At 45.5% G+C, this 17041-nt stretch overlaps 1 protein-coding gene across 2 annotated transcripts; it reads right to left on the reverse strand.

Moving 5' to 3' along the window:
- Window positions 1-4002: 4002 nt before the first annotated feature.
- LOC309528772 (cytochrome P450 2K6-like) lies at window positions 4003-16399 on the reverse strand. 2 transcript variants are annotated; one of them, XM_082216415.1, is made up of 10 exons: window positions 16238-16399; window positions 15458-15673; window positions 12310-12472; window positions 11701-11850; window positions 10461-10621; window positions 9762-9935; window positions 8125-8266; window positions 7423-7607; window positions 5415-5556; window positions 4003-4417 (listed from the first exon to the last, which is right to left on the reverse strand). In XM_082216415.1, the coding sequence occupies exons 2-10, from the start codon at window positions 15638-15640 to the stop codon at window positions 4230-4232; spliced, it is 1488 nt and encodes a 495-aa protein (XP_082072541.1). In that variant the 5' UTR covers window positions 15641-15673; window positions 16238-16399; the 3' UTR covers window positions 4003-4229. The 2 variants fall into 2 exon arrangements, with proteins under 2 accessions (XP_082072541.1, XP_082072540.1); XM_082216414.1 differs by lacking the exon at window positions 16238-16399 and having other exon boundaries at window positions 15458-15779.
- Between the last annotated feature and the right edge of the window lie 642 nt (window positions 16400-17041).

Raw genomic sequence — 17041 nt, forward strand, 5'->3', positions numbered from 1 at the left:
GTGTCTCAGGCCTTGCTCCCTGGGGAAATGGGTCACCGCAAGTGGGTCTGCAATGGCATGTGGGACACTTTTAAGTTTGTGGGCCAATTCCACTAAGAGCCAAATTTTGTGGAACATCCTTGGGGGTGCAGTTCTGCAGGTTTGCATGACACTAGGGACAGAAAGAAATTCTATTATGCTTGCCTTTAAAGGTGAACCTAGCTAATTCATACTTTCTGAAACAATATGCAATGTGCTTGCTTGACTGCTTTGATAGGTATACATGGTATTGTTAATTTGGCCTCAGTTACAAGATCAGCCCACCCATGAGGTAAGGTGAGGTGACTGCTTCAGGTGGCAGGGTCCACAAGGGCAGCAGACCCCGTTATCAACCTCTCCCTGCTTGTTTTTGGTGTAGTTCTTCCTTTACCCCTTCTTTCCTGGCTGGGCAGAATGCTTTATTTTAGGGCTGGCCCTGTTCTGCTGCCAACCTAGCAGTTCAAAAGTACGTCAAGGTGCAAGTAGATAAATAGGTACCGCTCAGGCGGGAAGGTAAACGGTGTTTCTGTGCGCTGCTCTGGTTCGCCAGAAGTGGCTTAGTCATGCTGGCCACATGACCCGGGAAGCTGTACGCCGGCTCCCTCGGCCAGTAAAGCGAGATGAGCGCCGCAACCCCAGAGTCCTCCACGACTGGACCTAATGGTCAGGGGTCCCTTTACCTTTACCCTTTACCTGTTCTGCTAGGCCTGTGGAACTACTAACTTCAGCAAATAGTTGAGACACCTTGAGAGACGAAAATGGAGGAGAAGCGAAACTCTGAAAGTGTTGAAGTCAGCCCATGGCACCGTGGATGATGATAAAGTGAAAGTCAACACCACACTCTCAGCATAAAGAGCATAAACTGGGTGGCATTTCTCTTTCAAAAGGATGCTAAAGAACACAAAGATTTCACTATCATTCCATTTCCTGCCTTTCATAGAATCATAGAATCATAGAGTTGGAAGAGACCACAAGGGCCATCGAGTCCAACCCCCTGCCAAGCAGGAAAGGTTTACAGTATCATAAAACAGAACAATATAACAAATCAAGACAAAATGTAATCAAAGAATAAACCTACAACAATAAAAACATACAGCAAAAATGAAAAACACCACAATTCCAAAAATAGTTTCTAAAATGGCCACTTAATGACAGTTTTCAATGGCATCATATAGGCAGGCAAAGAGGGAGCCAGCAAATTCCCTCTTGGAAAAGCAGAACATGATTTATTTGCCATGATAGAAATGGTCTTCTCCCTTATCTCCACCAACTTATGTTCTCCTTTGTGGGTAGAAACCAAGATGGACAACAAAAAGGCTCAATTTGCCCACTGCTTTTTGGGGTGTGGGGGAGGAGGGACAACAAGGACCCCAGAAAATGAGAGACATTTTCAAACAAGCTTTTAAGGGAGAGGGCAGTTCCTGAAATATTCCAGCCCCAGACCATTTAGGTCTTTAGAGACCAATGCCAACACATTTATTAGAGACAGGAAACAACCTGGAAGCCAGTAAAATGGATATAAAACTGACATAACACAGCTCATTCTGTTACACCTTGATACCACAGAGATATTAGGATTGTGGAGCTCATAAGGTTTTTGTTCTGCTGCCCCAGATGACAAAAAAGAAGCAAACACACAAATAGAATCATAGAATCATAGAGTTGGAAGAGACCACAAGGGCCATCGAGTCCAACCCCCTGCCAAGCAGGAAACACCATCAGAGCACTCCTGACATATGGTTGTCAAGCCTCTGCTTAAAGACCTCCAAAGTAGGAGACTCCATCACACTCCTTGGCAGCAAATTCCACTGTCAAACAGCTCTTACTGTCAGGAAGTTCTTCCTAATGTTTAGGTGGAATCTTCTTTCTTGTAGTTTGGATCCATTGCTCTGTGTCCGCTTTTCTGGAGCAGCAGAAAACAACCTTTCTCCCTCCTCTATGTGACATCCTTTTATATATTTTAACATGGCTATCATATCACCCCTTAACCTCCTCTTCTCCAGGCTCAACATGCCCAGCTCCCTTAGCCGTTCCTCATAAGGCATCGTTTCCAGGCCTTTGACCATTTTGGTTGCCCTCCTCTGGACACCTTCCAGTTTGTCAGTGTCCTTCTTGAACTGTGGTGCCCGGAACTGGACACAGTACTCCAGGTGAGGTCTGACCAGAGCAGAATACAGTGGCACTATTACTTCCCTTGATCTAGATGCTATACTCCTATTGATGCAGCCCAGAATTGCATTGGCTTTTTAGCTGCTGCGTCACACTGTTGACTCATGTCAAGTTTGTGGTCAACCAAGACTCCTAGATCCTTTTCACATGTACTGCTCTCAAGCCAGGTGTCCCCCATCTTGTATTTGTGCCTCTCATTTTTTTTGCCCAAGTGCAATACTTTACATTTCTCCCTGTTAAAATTCATCTTGTTTGTTTTTGCCCAGTTCTCTAATCTGTCAAGGTCATTTTGAAGTGTGATCCTGTCCTCTGGGGTGTCATCAGTTTGATGTCACCTGCAAATTTGATCAGGATGCCCTTGAGTCCATCATCCAAGTCGTTGATAAAGATGTTGATAATTCCTTGATGAATCTGGAAAGGAAGGCAAATTTCCCCAAACCCAGCACAAACTGAAGGAGGTCTTTAAGAACAGCAATGAATGGAGCAGTGAAATGGAAGGGGTGGGTCAGGCACCCCTTGAACACACACCCCAGGATCGGGGGGTCAAGGGCCTCTGACAATTTATCGGGTCCTCCATTCCCAGCCTGCCTTGCACTATCCCCCAAATGAACTTATTGACGTTCAGTCCAAACTGTGACACACCAATTGCAAAGAATGAAATAGGCAAAAACAAGATAGCATTGGACAAAGGTTTATTGCTTTGCACATTGCATTTGAGATAGGGAAAGCCAATGTCTATTTGCTCTAAAAGATCCACATAATCCAGAGACTTTTGGCTGGCCATGGAAAAAAAACTGCAAGCTTTACCTTTAACATGGTTCTGTGAGGCCTCTTCAGATCCATTATGTGGAGTTTCCCAATGAGAGGTAAAGGCCTTGGGCCTGGTGGAAGATTTTGGGAGCTCTTGTTCCAGAAAGTGCCCAGTTTCAAAATGAATGTAATTGTAGGAATACCGCTAGAATCTGCTCAGCCCAATCTATTTCCTTTCAGCAACTTGCCTGTAGTGATTATAATGTAAATTTTGATCACAGGGTCAAGTGAAATGAGCAGCATATATGCTGAGCTAGGCATTCTCTCTAGTGAACCACTTAACTTACCTGGCAGGGGAGACACCTTGATCATTAAACCATCCAGTTAAATGGGATGTGCCCCAATTTCCCCTAGTTCTTATTCAAATCTTCGCTTGATGGTTTACTCTCCATTTTAATACTTAGTGCCTACCTCCTCAAACAGGGACATGGGTTAAACCACAGAGCCTAGGACTTGCTGATCAGAAGGTCGGTGGTTCGAATCCCTGCGATGGGGTGAGCTCCCGTTGCTCGGTCCCTGCTCCTGCCCACCTAGCAGTTCAAAAGAACGTCAAAGGGCAAGTAGATAAATAGGTACCGCTCCAGCGGGAAGGTAAACGGCGTTTCCGTGCGCTGCTCTGGTTCGCCAGAACCGGCTTAGTCATGCTGGCCATATGACCCGGAAGCCAATAGAGCGAGATGAGCACCGCAACCCCAGAGTCGGTCACGACTGGATCTAATGGTCAGGGGTCCCTTTACCTTTATCTCCTCAAACAAAAACTTTACTAAACTGGTTTAACCTCTTGAAACCTACAGAGACTCAACACAGGATAAACTGCAACATTCAATTGCACTTAATGATGCAAGGTAGAAAGAATAGCATTTTGAAATCCTCCTGGATTAGTGGATTACAACTTGCAAGAGAGCACTGAAAAGTTACATCAGATTTTCACCATCCTTCGAGTGCCGCTTACCGATATTTTGCTATTCATGTAAGAAATCCACCAATTTACAGAATCAAGTAAATTTCGAAATTAAATTCCTAGGCTGAACTAAAGTACTACAATTAACACAAAATCATATTTACTACAAACATTAAGCAGAACATAGTGCAACGCTTAAGTTTTGTGACACAGCATAGGCCAATCCGACTGGAAGTCTACTGAACCAAAATGTCCATGGTTAATAAGGGTGTTTAAAAAGCGTTTTGCGTTGCGCACACAGGGAGGATAAGCAACCCATGAACTTTGCATCTTATGAACGTGGCAGAGCACAGAGTTGGTGGGGCATGGGTGGTGTTGCTAACCCAACAGCAGGGGTAAGATCCAGGTCATCTTCAGATGTTCCAGGAGGTAGCTGAAATGTGAATCTTTGCAGGAGGCTTGTAAAGAAGAGGAAGAGCTCCACTTTGGCAAGATTCTCACCTAAACATGCTCTCCGACCTGTAAGGAAGCGCAAGCAGGATTGAAACTGGGCTCATGGCTTACTTAATAACATTTTATTGGTTTATCTATAATGGAATGCATCAAACTGCTTACTGTTTGAAATTTCATAATGATACCATTCTAAAATGCAACAAGAATGAACACTAATCTTGAAGAAATGCATGTTCTCCAGGTGTCCCAATTCTCCAGTGCCAGCCCCACAATGCATGCTCTGCTGCTGAGCTTGGGGAGAAGGGTGAGCCAGCGCTTGACCCTCCATAGCGGCTGCTGGAGGAGAGGATGTGGCCTCTTTCTAAAATGTATTTATCGGTGTGTGTTTTTCCTTTTGTAAATCTACCAAAAGAATAAAATCAGATTGGGGCTAAGGGGTTTTCTCAGGACAGTGGAGGGTGCGTGTCCTGAGTCCTGTTGGTTTAGAAATGGAGGCACCCGACCTTCTTCTGAAAGGGGGGACGGACCACAAATGGTCTTTCGAGGAGGGTGAGTTGGATGAGTATGGAAAATGTCCTGATTTTCATCTGAGGAATGTTGGCAAATATGCAAAAGATGAATTCCCAGCAAGAAGCATTCTACAGGGCTGAAAACCAAGGGGAGCGGATATTTTTCAGCCCACGGTCTGAGAGTTTCTTGTACCCTAATCCTCCAAACAGCCTGTATCCATTCTCCACCACAGCAAGAAGCTGGCATTATCATAGATCGATGGCACATTGCAGCCAGGCAAAAGCCCACAAGGGGAACACAGAGCAGGTCCACTGAAAGCCAAGGCCTGGGGGAAGTTCTGAGGGTGGTTAGAGAGCCTTGAAGAGTCCCATTTGGCCAGTGGCCCAGATGTTGCCCTACTGAAAATGAATAATGTTGCGTATCTTATTGCAGTTCTAAATGACAGTTTGGGATTGTGTCTTCCATCCAAGTTTTATTTTATGTTAATATACTTAGGATGGCCTGTTCATTAAGCTCACATTGGATATGTATAAATAGACAGAAATTGAGTTACCTGCAGAGAAAGGCATGAATGCATCTCTCTTTATGAACTTTCCTTCAGAGTCAAGAAAGTGCTCAGGATAAAATTGGTATGGTTTTTCCCACTGAGATTCATCGTGCAGCACGGAGGTCAGTAGTGGCATGATGTGAGTCCCCTGCAAAGGAAAAGCAAGAGTTATTTAAAAAATGGATATGGCCTGTCTGTTACGATATAGAAGCAATGTGGTAGCTTGAAAGCAAAACATAATGGGAATGTTGGGACTGTTCCGTGGGAAACAGAGGGACAGTCTATTCACAGTGTGAAGCACCGGAATTAGCTCAGAGTGTAATATGAGCTGTACAGGAAGTACAGGAGGAGTTTGTCTCTCGGCTGTTGGAGTTTGAAGAGAGCAGTCATGATTTTTGTAACGCTGCAAAGACAGAAATAAAGGCATGTAAATATGTTTTTGTCTATCTCTTTCCCCTGCCTGGGGGGGGGGCAGGAAAGAGTGGTGTGTTCTTCTCACGCTGAGAAGGATCGCCTATCGTCGACCTAGCCTGTATCCTGCCAGGGAATGCAGACAGGGAGGTCAACAGGAGATCAAGCCGGTGCCTGGAGAGTTGCCAGTTTCTCCTGATAAAGGCTTGATTCCCAACACTGTCAAGCAAATCATTATGGTATAGTCCTCAATGTCTTTTTTTAAAAAAGCAAGAAACAATCTGCATTATAAAGCAGAGATTATATACCATTAGCTCCTTAAACAGTAACAGTAACAACAACAACAACAACAACAACAACAACAACAACAACAACAACAACAATTTATTATTTATACCCCACCCATCTGGCTGAGTTTCCCCAGCCACTCTGGGCGGCTCCCAATCAAGTATTAAAAACAATACAGCCTTAAATATTAAAAACTTCCCTGAACAAGGCTACCTTCAGATGACTTTTAAAGATAGGATGGCTACTTATTTCCTTCACATCTGAAGGGAGGGTGTTCCACAGGGCGGGCACCACTACTGAGAAGGCCCTCTGTCTGGTTCCCTGTAACTTGGCTTCTCGCAATGAGGGAACCGCCAGAAGGCCCTCGGTGCTGGACCTCAGTGTCCGGGCTGAACAATGGGGGTGGAGACGCTCCTTCAGGTATACTGGACCGAGGCCGTTTAGGGCTTTAAAGGTCAGCACCAACACTTTGAATTGTGCTTGGAAACGTACTGGGAGCCAATGCAGATCTCTCAGAACCGGTGTTATGTGGTCCTGGCGGCCACTCCCAGTCACCAGTCTAGCTGCCACATTCTGGATTAATTGCAGTTTCCGGGTCACCTTCAAAGGTAGCCCCACGTAGAGCGCGTTGCAGTAGTCCAAGCGGGAGATAACTAGAGCATGCACCACTCTGGTGAGACAGTCCGCGGGCAGATAGGGTCTCAGCCTGCGTACCAGGTGGAGCTGGTAGACAGCTGCCCTGGACACAGAATTAACCTGCGCCTCCATGGACAGCTGTGAGTCCAAAATGACTCCCAACTGGTCCTTCAGGGGCACAGTTACCGCATTCAGGACCAGAGAATCTGGTAAAGGTAAAGGTACCCCTGCCCGAGCGGGCCAGTCTTGACAGACTCTGGGGTTTGTGCGCCCATTTCACATCTATAGGCCGGGGGCCAGCACTGTCCGGAGACACTTCCGGGTCACGTGGCCAGCGTGACAAAGCTGCATCTGGCGAGCCAGCGCAGCACACGGAACGCCGTTTACCTTCCCGCTGGTAAGCGGTACCTATTTATCTACTTGCACCCGGGGGTGCTTTCGAACTGCTAGGTTGGCAGGTGCTGGGACCGAGCAGCGGGAGCGCACCCCGCCGCGGGGATTCGAACCGCCGACCTTTCGATCGGCAAGCCCTAGGCGCTGAGGCTTTTACCCACAGCGCCACCCGCGTCCCTAAGAGAATCTGGTAATGTCCTGCTAATGTCCAGTGTAATGTCCTAATTAATGAAGAAATTGATCGCAGTCAGCTGAGCAAAGAATGCAGTTTAATCAAAGTGATTACCTTTGGAATGAAGTAGCCTTTGAGGGTAACATCCACAGTGGTTGCATGTGGAATATTTGTGGGGCTAACGTCAGAAAATCTCTGGATCTCATGAATCACTGCATCTACATATGGCATTTTCTTTCGGTGCTCAATCCTTGGTTGAGAAGATCCAACAACCTTTGCAATTTCTTCTTGGACCTTGTCTGGGGGAAGCGAAGCGGAATTTTTTTGTTAAAATAAACTCATTGGTGGTTTTTTTTTGTCCCCACCCCCCAAATGCCAAACTCAAAAGCTTATTTTTGCCACCAACTCATATCTTCAGATTTCCTGGAGCAACTGACAGCTAATTATGCAATGGGACTGCCTGATCTATGAGCACAATCTCACAACATAATGCAAAGTTGTGGAAGCTGCTATTCACCTGAGAATTTTAGTGGAAATATACAATTTGCTTATAGTTATGTAGGATGCGAAAGTCAGAAACATGCATGCTTGATTACACCCAACATTGGGGGGGGGGGCTGACATGTGGGATGTCACACATTGAAACTAGGCCCAACAAGCCCACCGTATTGTGGAATATTGAGGGGGGCCGTCCCCCTCATTGAGAATTGTGGGGCTCAGCCCCCCAGCTTCCCGGGCCCCCAGATAATTATGTATAACTAGAATCAAGATATGCTACCTAGGGTAATGGGAGCCAACGCAATGAAAAGCACTCACTCTGAATTTCAGGATATTTCATCATTAGTAACAGTCCCCAGCGCAGTGTGGTAGCAGTGGTCTCTGTGCCAGCAGAAAATAAGTTACTCACAACTGCTTTTAGGTTTTCAGTGTTGAAATATCCATTCAGCTTGCCCTTCTCCTGGTGTGTAAAGAGAAAGAATTGGCTACAACAAGGTGACGAGCAAATTCCATGTGCAGATATCAAAGTAGCTTGCCAAGGGCTGGGAGGGCACTCACTGGAATGGAAAGAACAGAGAAGCTGTCTAGGAAAGCAGAAAAATCATACACAGCCAGCACACTCAAATCTCTTTTCTCCATGAAAGCATGTCACAGGCTGAAGAAAGGAGCATGGTGCAAAAGAAATACTTGGGGGGGAGGAGCATGATGTGTTGGACTAGTCTTGGAATCATGGAATCATAGAGTTGGAAGGAGCCTGAGGATCATCTGTTCCAAACATCTGCAGTGTAGGACTGCAGCTGTCCCTTACAGCAGTGTTTCCCAACCTTTTTTGGGCAAAGGCACACTTGGTTCATGAAAAAAATCTCGAGGCACACCACCATGCCAGATGGGGAAAGGTCACTTTTTACTTATGTAAAAAAAAAAAAAAATAGTAACAGCATAGAAGGTAATGGTTAGGCTAGCATCCCTCTTCCAAATATGCTAGGTTTTTATTTGCAGGGACTGTTCTACATGGGAAAGCATTCAGCACTGTCATTCTCCCATCTGCCATCTGAATTGGTACTATTCTGGGTCAACTTACTCTGCTGCATGTGTAGATGAAAATGGCACCAAGTGTGGGGGAGGAGGCAGAACAGGTTTCAGATACAGGATATTAAGCATACACGTACTTCAGATTGAACTGGTTGCCTGCTTTGCAAGTTTTCATTTCCCAAATGACTGCCTTGGCAAGCGCAATACCTACCAGGCTCAACGCCGGTCTCGCGCTGCCGCTTCCCGCGCTCTCAAGGACCCGGGAGGAGGAAGGCGTGAAGGGAATCCCGAAGGCGCGAAAACCTCGCGCATGTGCAGGCCTTCCGCCTGCGACAGCCCAGTAGGCCGGCCGAAGCGAGCGGCGATGGGATGTGGGAGGGAGCTCGCTCGCCGCCCCGCGTGTGCCTATGTGGGGCACGTTACAGCCCCGTGACGTCAGCGCCATGCAGGCAGCCAGGCAGGCAGACGGCGAGAGCCCCGCGCTGGGCAGCCTCTCCTCGCCGCCGCCGCCCCGCCTCTCGCCGCCCGCCTCGCCCGCCTCCCTCCCATGGCACACCAGGCAATGTCTCACAGCACACTAGTGTGCCGAGGAACACCGGTTGGGAAACACTGCCTTACAGGGATCGAATCTGCAACCTTGACGTACGCAGCAACGTGTTCCAACCAACTGAGCTACTGTATCTCAAAGGTTGTTTTTTTCTTTTTCTTTTGAGAGGAGCGGGAGTCCGAGTGGAAAACAGCCCTGCAAGCAATCAGGTCACAGACTCCAGATATTAGCCAAAGCTTTATAGAGGAAAAATAAAATAAAACGTGCAGAGTATATTAGACACCAGCACACATGGAAATGTATTTTTAAAATGTGAAAATTTCAACTTTTGACAATATCGAAAAACATTATTGGCGGGCTTAAAAGACTCCATTACCTCTTGCTGTTTCAGAAGAAATGAATCAATGAAGCTCCTTTGGTCATTTTCATCCAGATCTCTGAGGTGTTGTATGAAGGTGGCATTTATGAAGGCATGCATCTCATCTCTGTTGTGAAGGAGAGTCTTATGAACTCCCAGAAGTGAGCCAAGAGCAGGAAATACATTATACAGCTGTAAGGATAAAATATGACAAAGAGAAAAGCCCAGTGCTTAATTCTCAGGTGGTACTCCAAATATCTCATCTTCCACAGAGGAATAAACAATGATACAGAACAATAATGTATTTGGGTTGGAGCAGCGTTGAGTCAATATCCCTTAGAGGCCAAGGCTGGAGGCCATTTTCTTACGTGCTGTTGTAGTTATGGAGCCCCCTTGTACTTGTGGATTAGCAGCTTGCTCAGATGTGGACAAGACCATATACTTAGACCAGTAGTGGCCAGGGGCATCAATACTGTATACAAAAAGTCAATTATGGTTTAAGTTACTTAGCTATTATATTTTAAGCAGAATATCCAATTATATGAATGAAAATAATAAATGGGGGGAAGACTGCTTTTTAAAAATGATCTGAAAGCGACTCATATTTCTCAAAATGAGTTTTTAAGTGAATCCTGAACAATATGGAATTGCATACACATTGAGTATTCTGTGAATACAACCAACTATTTCTTTTCCATTTGAAAAAGCTTAGATTACCATGACAGAGGGGCTTCCAAAAAGCCGGATATTTTCATTGACCATCTTTAGAAGTTTTCTAAATGTGGAGTCTTCGTATTCAAATCGCTTGTTTAGTAGGATGGATGCTATGATATTTGCAGCAGCGGCATTCATAATTGTGGTGGTTTCAAATGGTTGTCCTATACATAAGTATTAAACAATGCTCAGATGAAATACCAAGTAGAATTGCTCTTCTCTGCCTTAGGTTCCCAGTGTCAGCCTAGAGCACATTTATCTTAGAAACTGATCCTACGTTCTGGTGTACTTGAAGATATCTGAGTTAAGAAACGCTAAAAAGAGTCATGGGCAGAATATACCTAAGCAGAGGTCTTCATCCTTTTTGAGCCCATGACTCCCTTGACCAGTTACATTCTTTCTGTGGTTTTCCTGTGGGGCTAATGCGCTCCAAGCCTCAGGAGCCAGTTATGTCACCCCTTGCCTCCAGAGCCAGTAGCCTCTCACCCTTTTTCAAACACCCTCCCTCATGAAGTGTTCCCTTAACCTCTTCTCCTCTCTGCTCTCCGTGGGAGTCCTCTAGGCAACCACCACAGCCACCCCTGGTTTCTGAGCCACCCCCTGCCCCAAAGAGAGGTGCCTCCTCATGCTGCCCCACAAGGGCCTAGGAAGACAATGCCCCAGCCTTAGCGGCCTGACGGAGACTGGGTGAAGGTGACTGTGAAGCCAGCACCTTTACACGCCTTGGGAGGCAGCAGTGGCAGCAGTGGGCGCCACCAGGCCTGAATGGGGAAAAGGCTCCCTTTGGCACTGTACACTCAGCTCCCAGGCAGGCCTTGCACACAGCAAGCACAAGAAAGGCCAGTGCAGTGCTTGCTTGCCCAGCCTCCCACTTGCCTGTCCATTACCAACATCAAGGGCCGGTGGACTGGCTGAACCACATCAGCTCCACCAGCACCCCCTGGCCAGCCACAAAGGCACCGTTCACTTGGGGAACTTGTAGCCAGGGCTGCTGCAACAAACAGCTGTGCAAGCCTTTGGGAGGCAGAGATGCGAGAGGGCATCTGAGGAGGGAGGACAGGAAAGAGGGACAGAGGTCAGCATTACCTCACACTGACCTGAACACTGCAGATTGGTAACTTCTTCACAGGGAATCCTGGTTACTATATTTCTGAGAGTTAGCAATATGTATACAACACAATATTGTGGGCATCTAATGTAGTTTTGTTTTGCCCTGGAGGAGTAGAGGGAAACACTAACCCACCTTGGTAAGATTCAAATGTCTTAATCAGGACACTGCATTCTTCCACAATTCTGTCCTCTATGGACCTTTTCCCCATGCCATAGTCCCGTAATGTGCTTAGTGAGAACCGCCGCATCGCTTTCCAGTTTTCACCATGTGAAAAAATAACACCTGAAGAGCAGAGATCAAGTTTCAAGTTATCATGGCTACAATAATATGTTTTGGCTTATCTCACCCTTCTTCTGTGGAACTGAGGGTGCCTCTCAGCTGGTCCCTCTTCCGGTCTCTGATAAGACACACACGCTGCAGAACTTCAGTAATATCCCTACGGGTTGTGTCCTCTGAACACAATTGCACAGGGAGTTTATGGCCCTTTAGCTGTAATGGTACATTATCTTATGACCAGATTCTCTTATTCCCTCAACACTACTCTTTTCCTGGCAGTGACAAAGACATCTGACATTATCCATCCAATGGCTGCAGCTACACTGGTCGATTGGCAGGCTGTCCTCCAAGCTATAATTTCAACTAAGAATCAGTTCTATGAACCTTTTGGCACAGATTCTATATTGCTATGATAACTAAATTTCACAAACAGCACAAGCTATTATACAGAAGGAAAGGTCTCACCAAAGCCTCTTGCATGGTCCTCAAAAATTGGGATGGTGGCTCTCTCTGCAAATGCGTCCGCCTGATTCACCAGAGCCTCCTTGACTGTCTCATACCCTGTCAGCACCACCATTTTCTGGAATCCCATTTGGATGCGGAAGATGGGACCATGTTCTTTTGACAACTGGAGTTCAATGGCCAAAAGAGAGAAACATCAAATAAATCCCCCTAAACATACATAGATACATACTGTCACAGATCTGAAATGAAAACTGATGGTATAATTTGTCAACTTTAAATGACTAAGCACTGCCCAACACGTGGGTGCCTTTAGGACAAGGAGCAACCTCAAATTATTAAGAAGAAAGTGCAGTAGGATGGCAAGTTCTGCAGGTCCTTTATTTTATTTGGTGGAAACCGAAAGCAATTAAAGCTGAAAACTGATGTGAATTTTCCCTCCTTAACAAATGGAAAGTTAGAATCATAGAATTGTAGGCTCCTCTGTTTCCCCCGGGGAGTGCCAGTGCTTTCCAATATTGCCTTTAGCTAAAATTACACTGGAGACTTTATCTAAGGTAAAGCTAAAGGTACCCCTGCCCGTACGGGCCAGTCGTGTCCAACTCTAGGGTTGCGCGCTCATCTCGCTTAAGAGGCCGGGATCCAGCACTGTCCGGAGACACTTCCGGGTCATGTGGCCAACGTGACGAAGCTGCTCTGACGAGCCAGCACCAGTGCAGCACACGGAAACGCCGACTTAATCTAGACTTAATCTTTGTTGTTTAGTCGTTTAGTCGTGTCCGACTCTTCGTGACCCCATGGACCAGAGCACGCCAGGCACTTCTGTCCTCCACTGCCTCCCGCAGTTTGATCAAACTCATGCTAGTAGCTTCAAGAACACCATCCAACCATCTCATTCTCTGTCGTCCCCTTCTCCTTGTGCCCTCCATCTTTCCCAACATCAGGGTCTTTTCCAGGGAGTCCTCTCTTCTCATGAGGTGGCCAAAGTATTGGAGCCTCAGCTTCACGATCTGTCCTTCCAGTGAGCACTCAGGGCTGATTTCCTTCAGAATGGAGAGGTTTGATCTTCTTGCAGTCCATGGGACTCTCAAGAGTCTCCTCCAGCACCATAATTCAAAAGCATCAATTCTTCGGCGATCAGCCTTCTTTATGGTCCAGCTCTCACTTCCATACATCACTACTGGGAAAACCATGGCTTTTACTATACGGACCTTTGTTGGCAAGGTGATGTCTCTGCTTTTTAAGATGTTGTCTAGGTTTGCCATCGCCTTTCTCCCAAGGAGCAGGCGTCTTTTAATTTCGTGACTGCTGTCACCATCTACACTGATCATGGAGCCCAAGAAAGTAAAATCTCTCACTGCCTCCATTTCTTCCCCATCTATTTGCCAGGAGGTGATGGGCCCAGTGGCCATGATCTTCGTTTTTTTGATGTTGAGCTTCAGACCATATTTTGCGCTCTCCTCTTTCACCCTCATTAAAAGGTTCTTTAATTCCTCTTCACTTTCTGCCATCAAGGTTGTGTCATCTGCATATCTGAGGTTGTTGATATTTCTTCCGGCAATCTTAATTCCGGCTTGGGATTCATCCAGCCCAGCCTTTCGCATGATGAATTCTGCATATAAGTTAAATAAGCAGGGAGACAATATACAGCCTTGCCGTACTCCTTTCCCAATTTGGAACCAATCAGTTGTTCCATATCCAGTTCTAACTGTAGCTTCTTGTCCCACATAGAGATTTCGCAGGAGACAGATGAGGTGATCAGGCACTCCCATTTCTTTAAGAACTTGCCATAGTTTGCTGTGGTCAACACAGTCAAAGGCTTTTGCATAGTCAATGAAGCAGAAGTAGATGTCTTTCTGGAACTCTCTGGCTTTCTCCATAATCCAGCGCATGTTTGCAATTTGGTCTCTGGTTCCTCTGCCTCTTCTAAATCCAGCTTGCACTTCTGGGAGTTCTCGGTCCACATACTGCTTGAGCCTTCCTTGTAGAATTTTAAGCATAACCTTGCTAGCATGTGAAATGAGTGAAATTGTGCGGTAGTTGGAGCATTCTTTGGCACTGCCTTTCTTTGGGATTGGAATGTAGACTGATCTTCTCCAATCCTCTGGCCACTGCTGAGTTTTCCAAACTTGCTGGCATATTGAGTGTAGCACCTTAACAGCATCATCTTTTAAAATTTTAAACAGTTCAGCTGGAATACCATCACTTCCACTGGCCTTGTTATTTGCAGTGCTTTCTAAGGCCCATTTGACTTCACTCTCCAGGATGTCTGGCTCAAGGTCAGCAACCACACTACCTGGGGTGTACGAGACATCCATATATTTCTGGTATAATTCCTCTGTGTATTCTTGCCACCTCTTCTTGATGTCTTCTGCTTCAGTTAGATCTTTACCACTTTTGTCCTTTATTATGGTAATCTTTGTACGAAATGTTCCTTTCATATTTCCGATTTTCTTGAACAGATCTCTGGTTCTTCCCATTCTGTTGCTTTCCTCTATTTCTTTGCATTGCTCGTTTAAGAAGGCCTTCTTGTCTCTCCCTGCTGTTCTTTGGAAATCTGCATTCAATTTCCTGTATCTTTCACTATCTCCCTCGCATTTTGCTTGCCTTCTCTCCTCCGCTTTAATCTAGATTTAATCTAATGCACATTTTTTCACCTGCCCAAAGAATCCTGGGAATTGTGGGTGTTGCGAAGAGACGAACATTCTCAATAAGAACATAATTTTAGACATAAAAAAAATTCATACATAGGCACACTTAAAAGCCCACATCCAGCAATATAAATGCTTTGTTTTGTTTCACGTTAGATGATTGTGAAAACTTGACTGGATTCTAAGAGCGTATTTAGAAGTGCTGACTTCACATTGAAAAGTTTAATAATTTTGCAGCTAATTTTTGCACATAAGGCTGGTTGTGGCATTCCTATTCCCCTCCTCCAGTGACCCAGTCCCTCCACTGCACAGATCAGCTATCAGCCTAAACCATAACAGCAGGCACACACAAAAAGGAAGAAAAAAACGAATAAGTGATACTTGACATAGTTTTATCATTTTTGCATATCTGCATATATGAGATGGAACACTGACATCTAGCTGGCCTAAAAAGATCCACAGAATCTTTGCCTTGCTGCAGAAAGAACAGAAAACATTACCTTTAACATTGTTCTGTAAGGTCTTTTCAGATCCATCATGTGGAGATTCCCAACAAGTGGTAAAGGTGTCGGACCTGGTGGGAGATTTTTGGAGCTCCTATTCCAGAAACTGCCCCATTTCCAAATGAATATAATCGTTAGGATGAGCAGGAACAATGTTGGAATCTGTTCAGTCCAATCCATTTCTTTTCAGTGAGCAAATTTCTGAAGCGATTACTGTGAAAGTCACAACATAGTTTGATCAAGGACAATGTCCGCTGGCTGAAATGAGCAGCAAATTTATCATACTAGGAACTGTCTCTAGTGAATCATTTCATTCAATGCAATGCCTTCCACTTTCCCCCAGACTTCACTGCAGTCTACGCTTGATGATTTAGCTTTCCCTTTAAAGGTACGGTAAAGGACCCCTGGATGGTTAAGTCCAGTCAAAGGCGACTATGGGGTTGTGGCACTCATCTCGCTTTCAGGCTGAGGGAGCTGGCGTTTGTCCACAGACAGTTTTCCGGGTCATGTGGCCAGCGGGACTAAACTGCTACTGGTGTACAGAGCACTATGACAAGTGCCAGAGTGCACGGAAATGCTGTTTATCTTCCCTCCGTAGTGGTACCTATTTATCTACTTGCACTGGCATGCTTTTGAGCCGCTAGGTTGGCAGGAACTGGGACAGAGGAACGGGAACTCACCCTGTCATGGGGATTCGAACTGCCAAACTTCGAACCAGCAAGCCCAAGAGACTCATTGGTTTAGACCACAGCGCCACCCGTATCCCTTTATACTTACTTGAGCAGGGGTGATTTCTTCCTGAAATGAAAACATCGTTCAGCCGGTTCAACCTCTTTTGAATACTTGGGAGATCCAACGTTCAGGTTTAGAAAAACATTATAGAATCACAGAGCTGGAGAGTTGGAAGGAACCCAAACAACTGTTAAGAAATCTTCTTGTGTAATTATTGAACTAGTGAGAAATTTTTGAGATAGTCTCAGAATCTGCTGAACTCCTTCTTTACAAATATTCTGCTATTCAGCATGTGTGTGTAGCTACGTTAGTTAATTAATATACTGGTGCCAGCAACATAGGGAGATGTTCTTGGGGAAATACTGCACAAATATTTTGGTGTGTGTGTTTGTGTGTGTGTGCAATTTTCTGCACTATGCAGTGTGGCCCTCTTCTGTCAGTCATCTCTGGAACTATTTGCTCCATAGACAAACTTGTGTGATATACTTCCTCTTGGCTTGTGCAAGATTGTGGTTTAGCTGATGATAATGTCTTTTATTTATATCTGCTCTTGATCCATAAGGTCCCCGGACAGATTACAGCCATTTTAAGCACATGCTGTTCTGCATCTAGTGGCAGGAGGCTCAGGTGTTGACAGGCGGTTGCCACAGTATCAGAGCAGGAACAGTGGTACCTCAGGTTAAGTACTTACAGTAATTAGTTCTAGAAGTCCGTTCTTAACCCGAAGTGCACTTTCCCATTGAAAGTAATGGAAAGTGGATTGATACGTTCCAGACGATGAAAAACACCCCCTAAAACAGCAATTTAACATGAATTTTACTGTCTAACGAGACCATTGATCCATAAAAT

Source organism: Podarcis vaucheri (genome assembly GCF_965113315.1).
Source record: "Podarcis vaucheri genome assembly, chromosome: 3".
NCBI lineage: Eukaryota > Metazoa > Chordata > Lepidosauria > Squamata > Lacertidae > Podarcis > Podarcis vaucheri.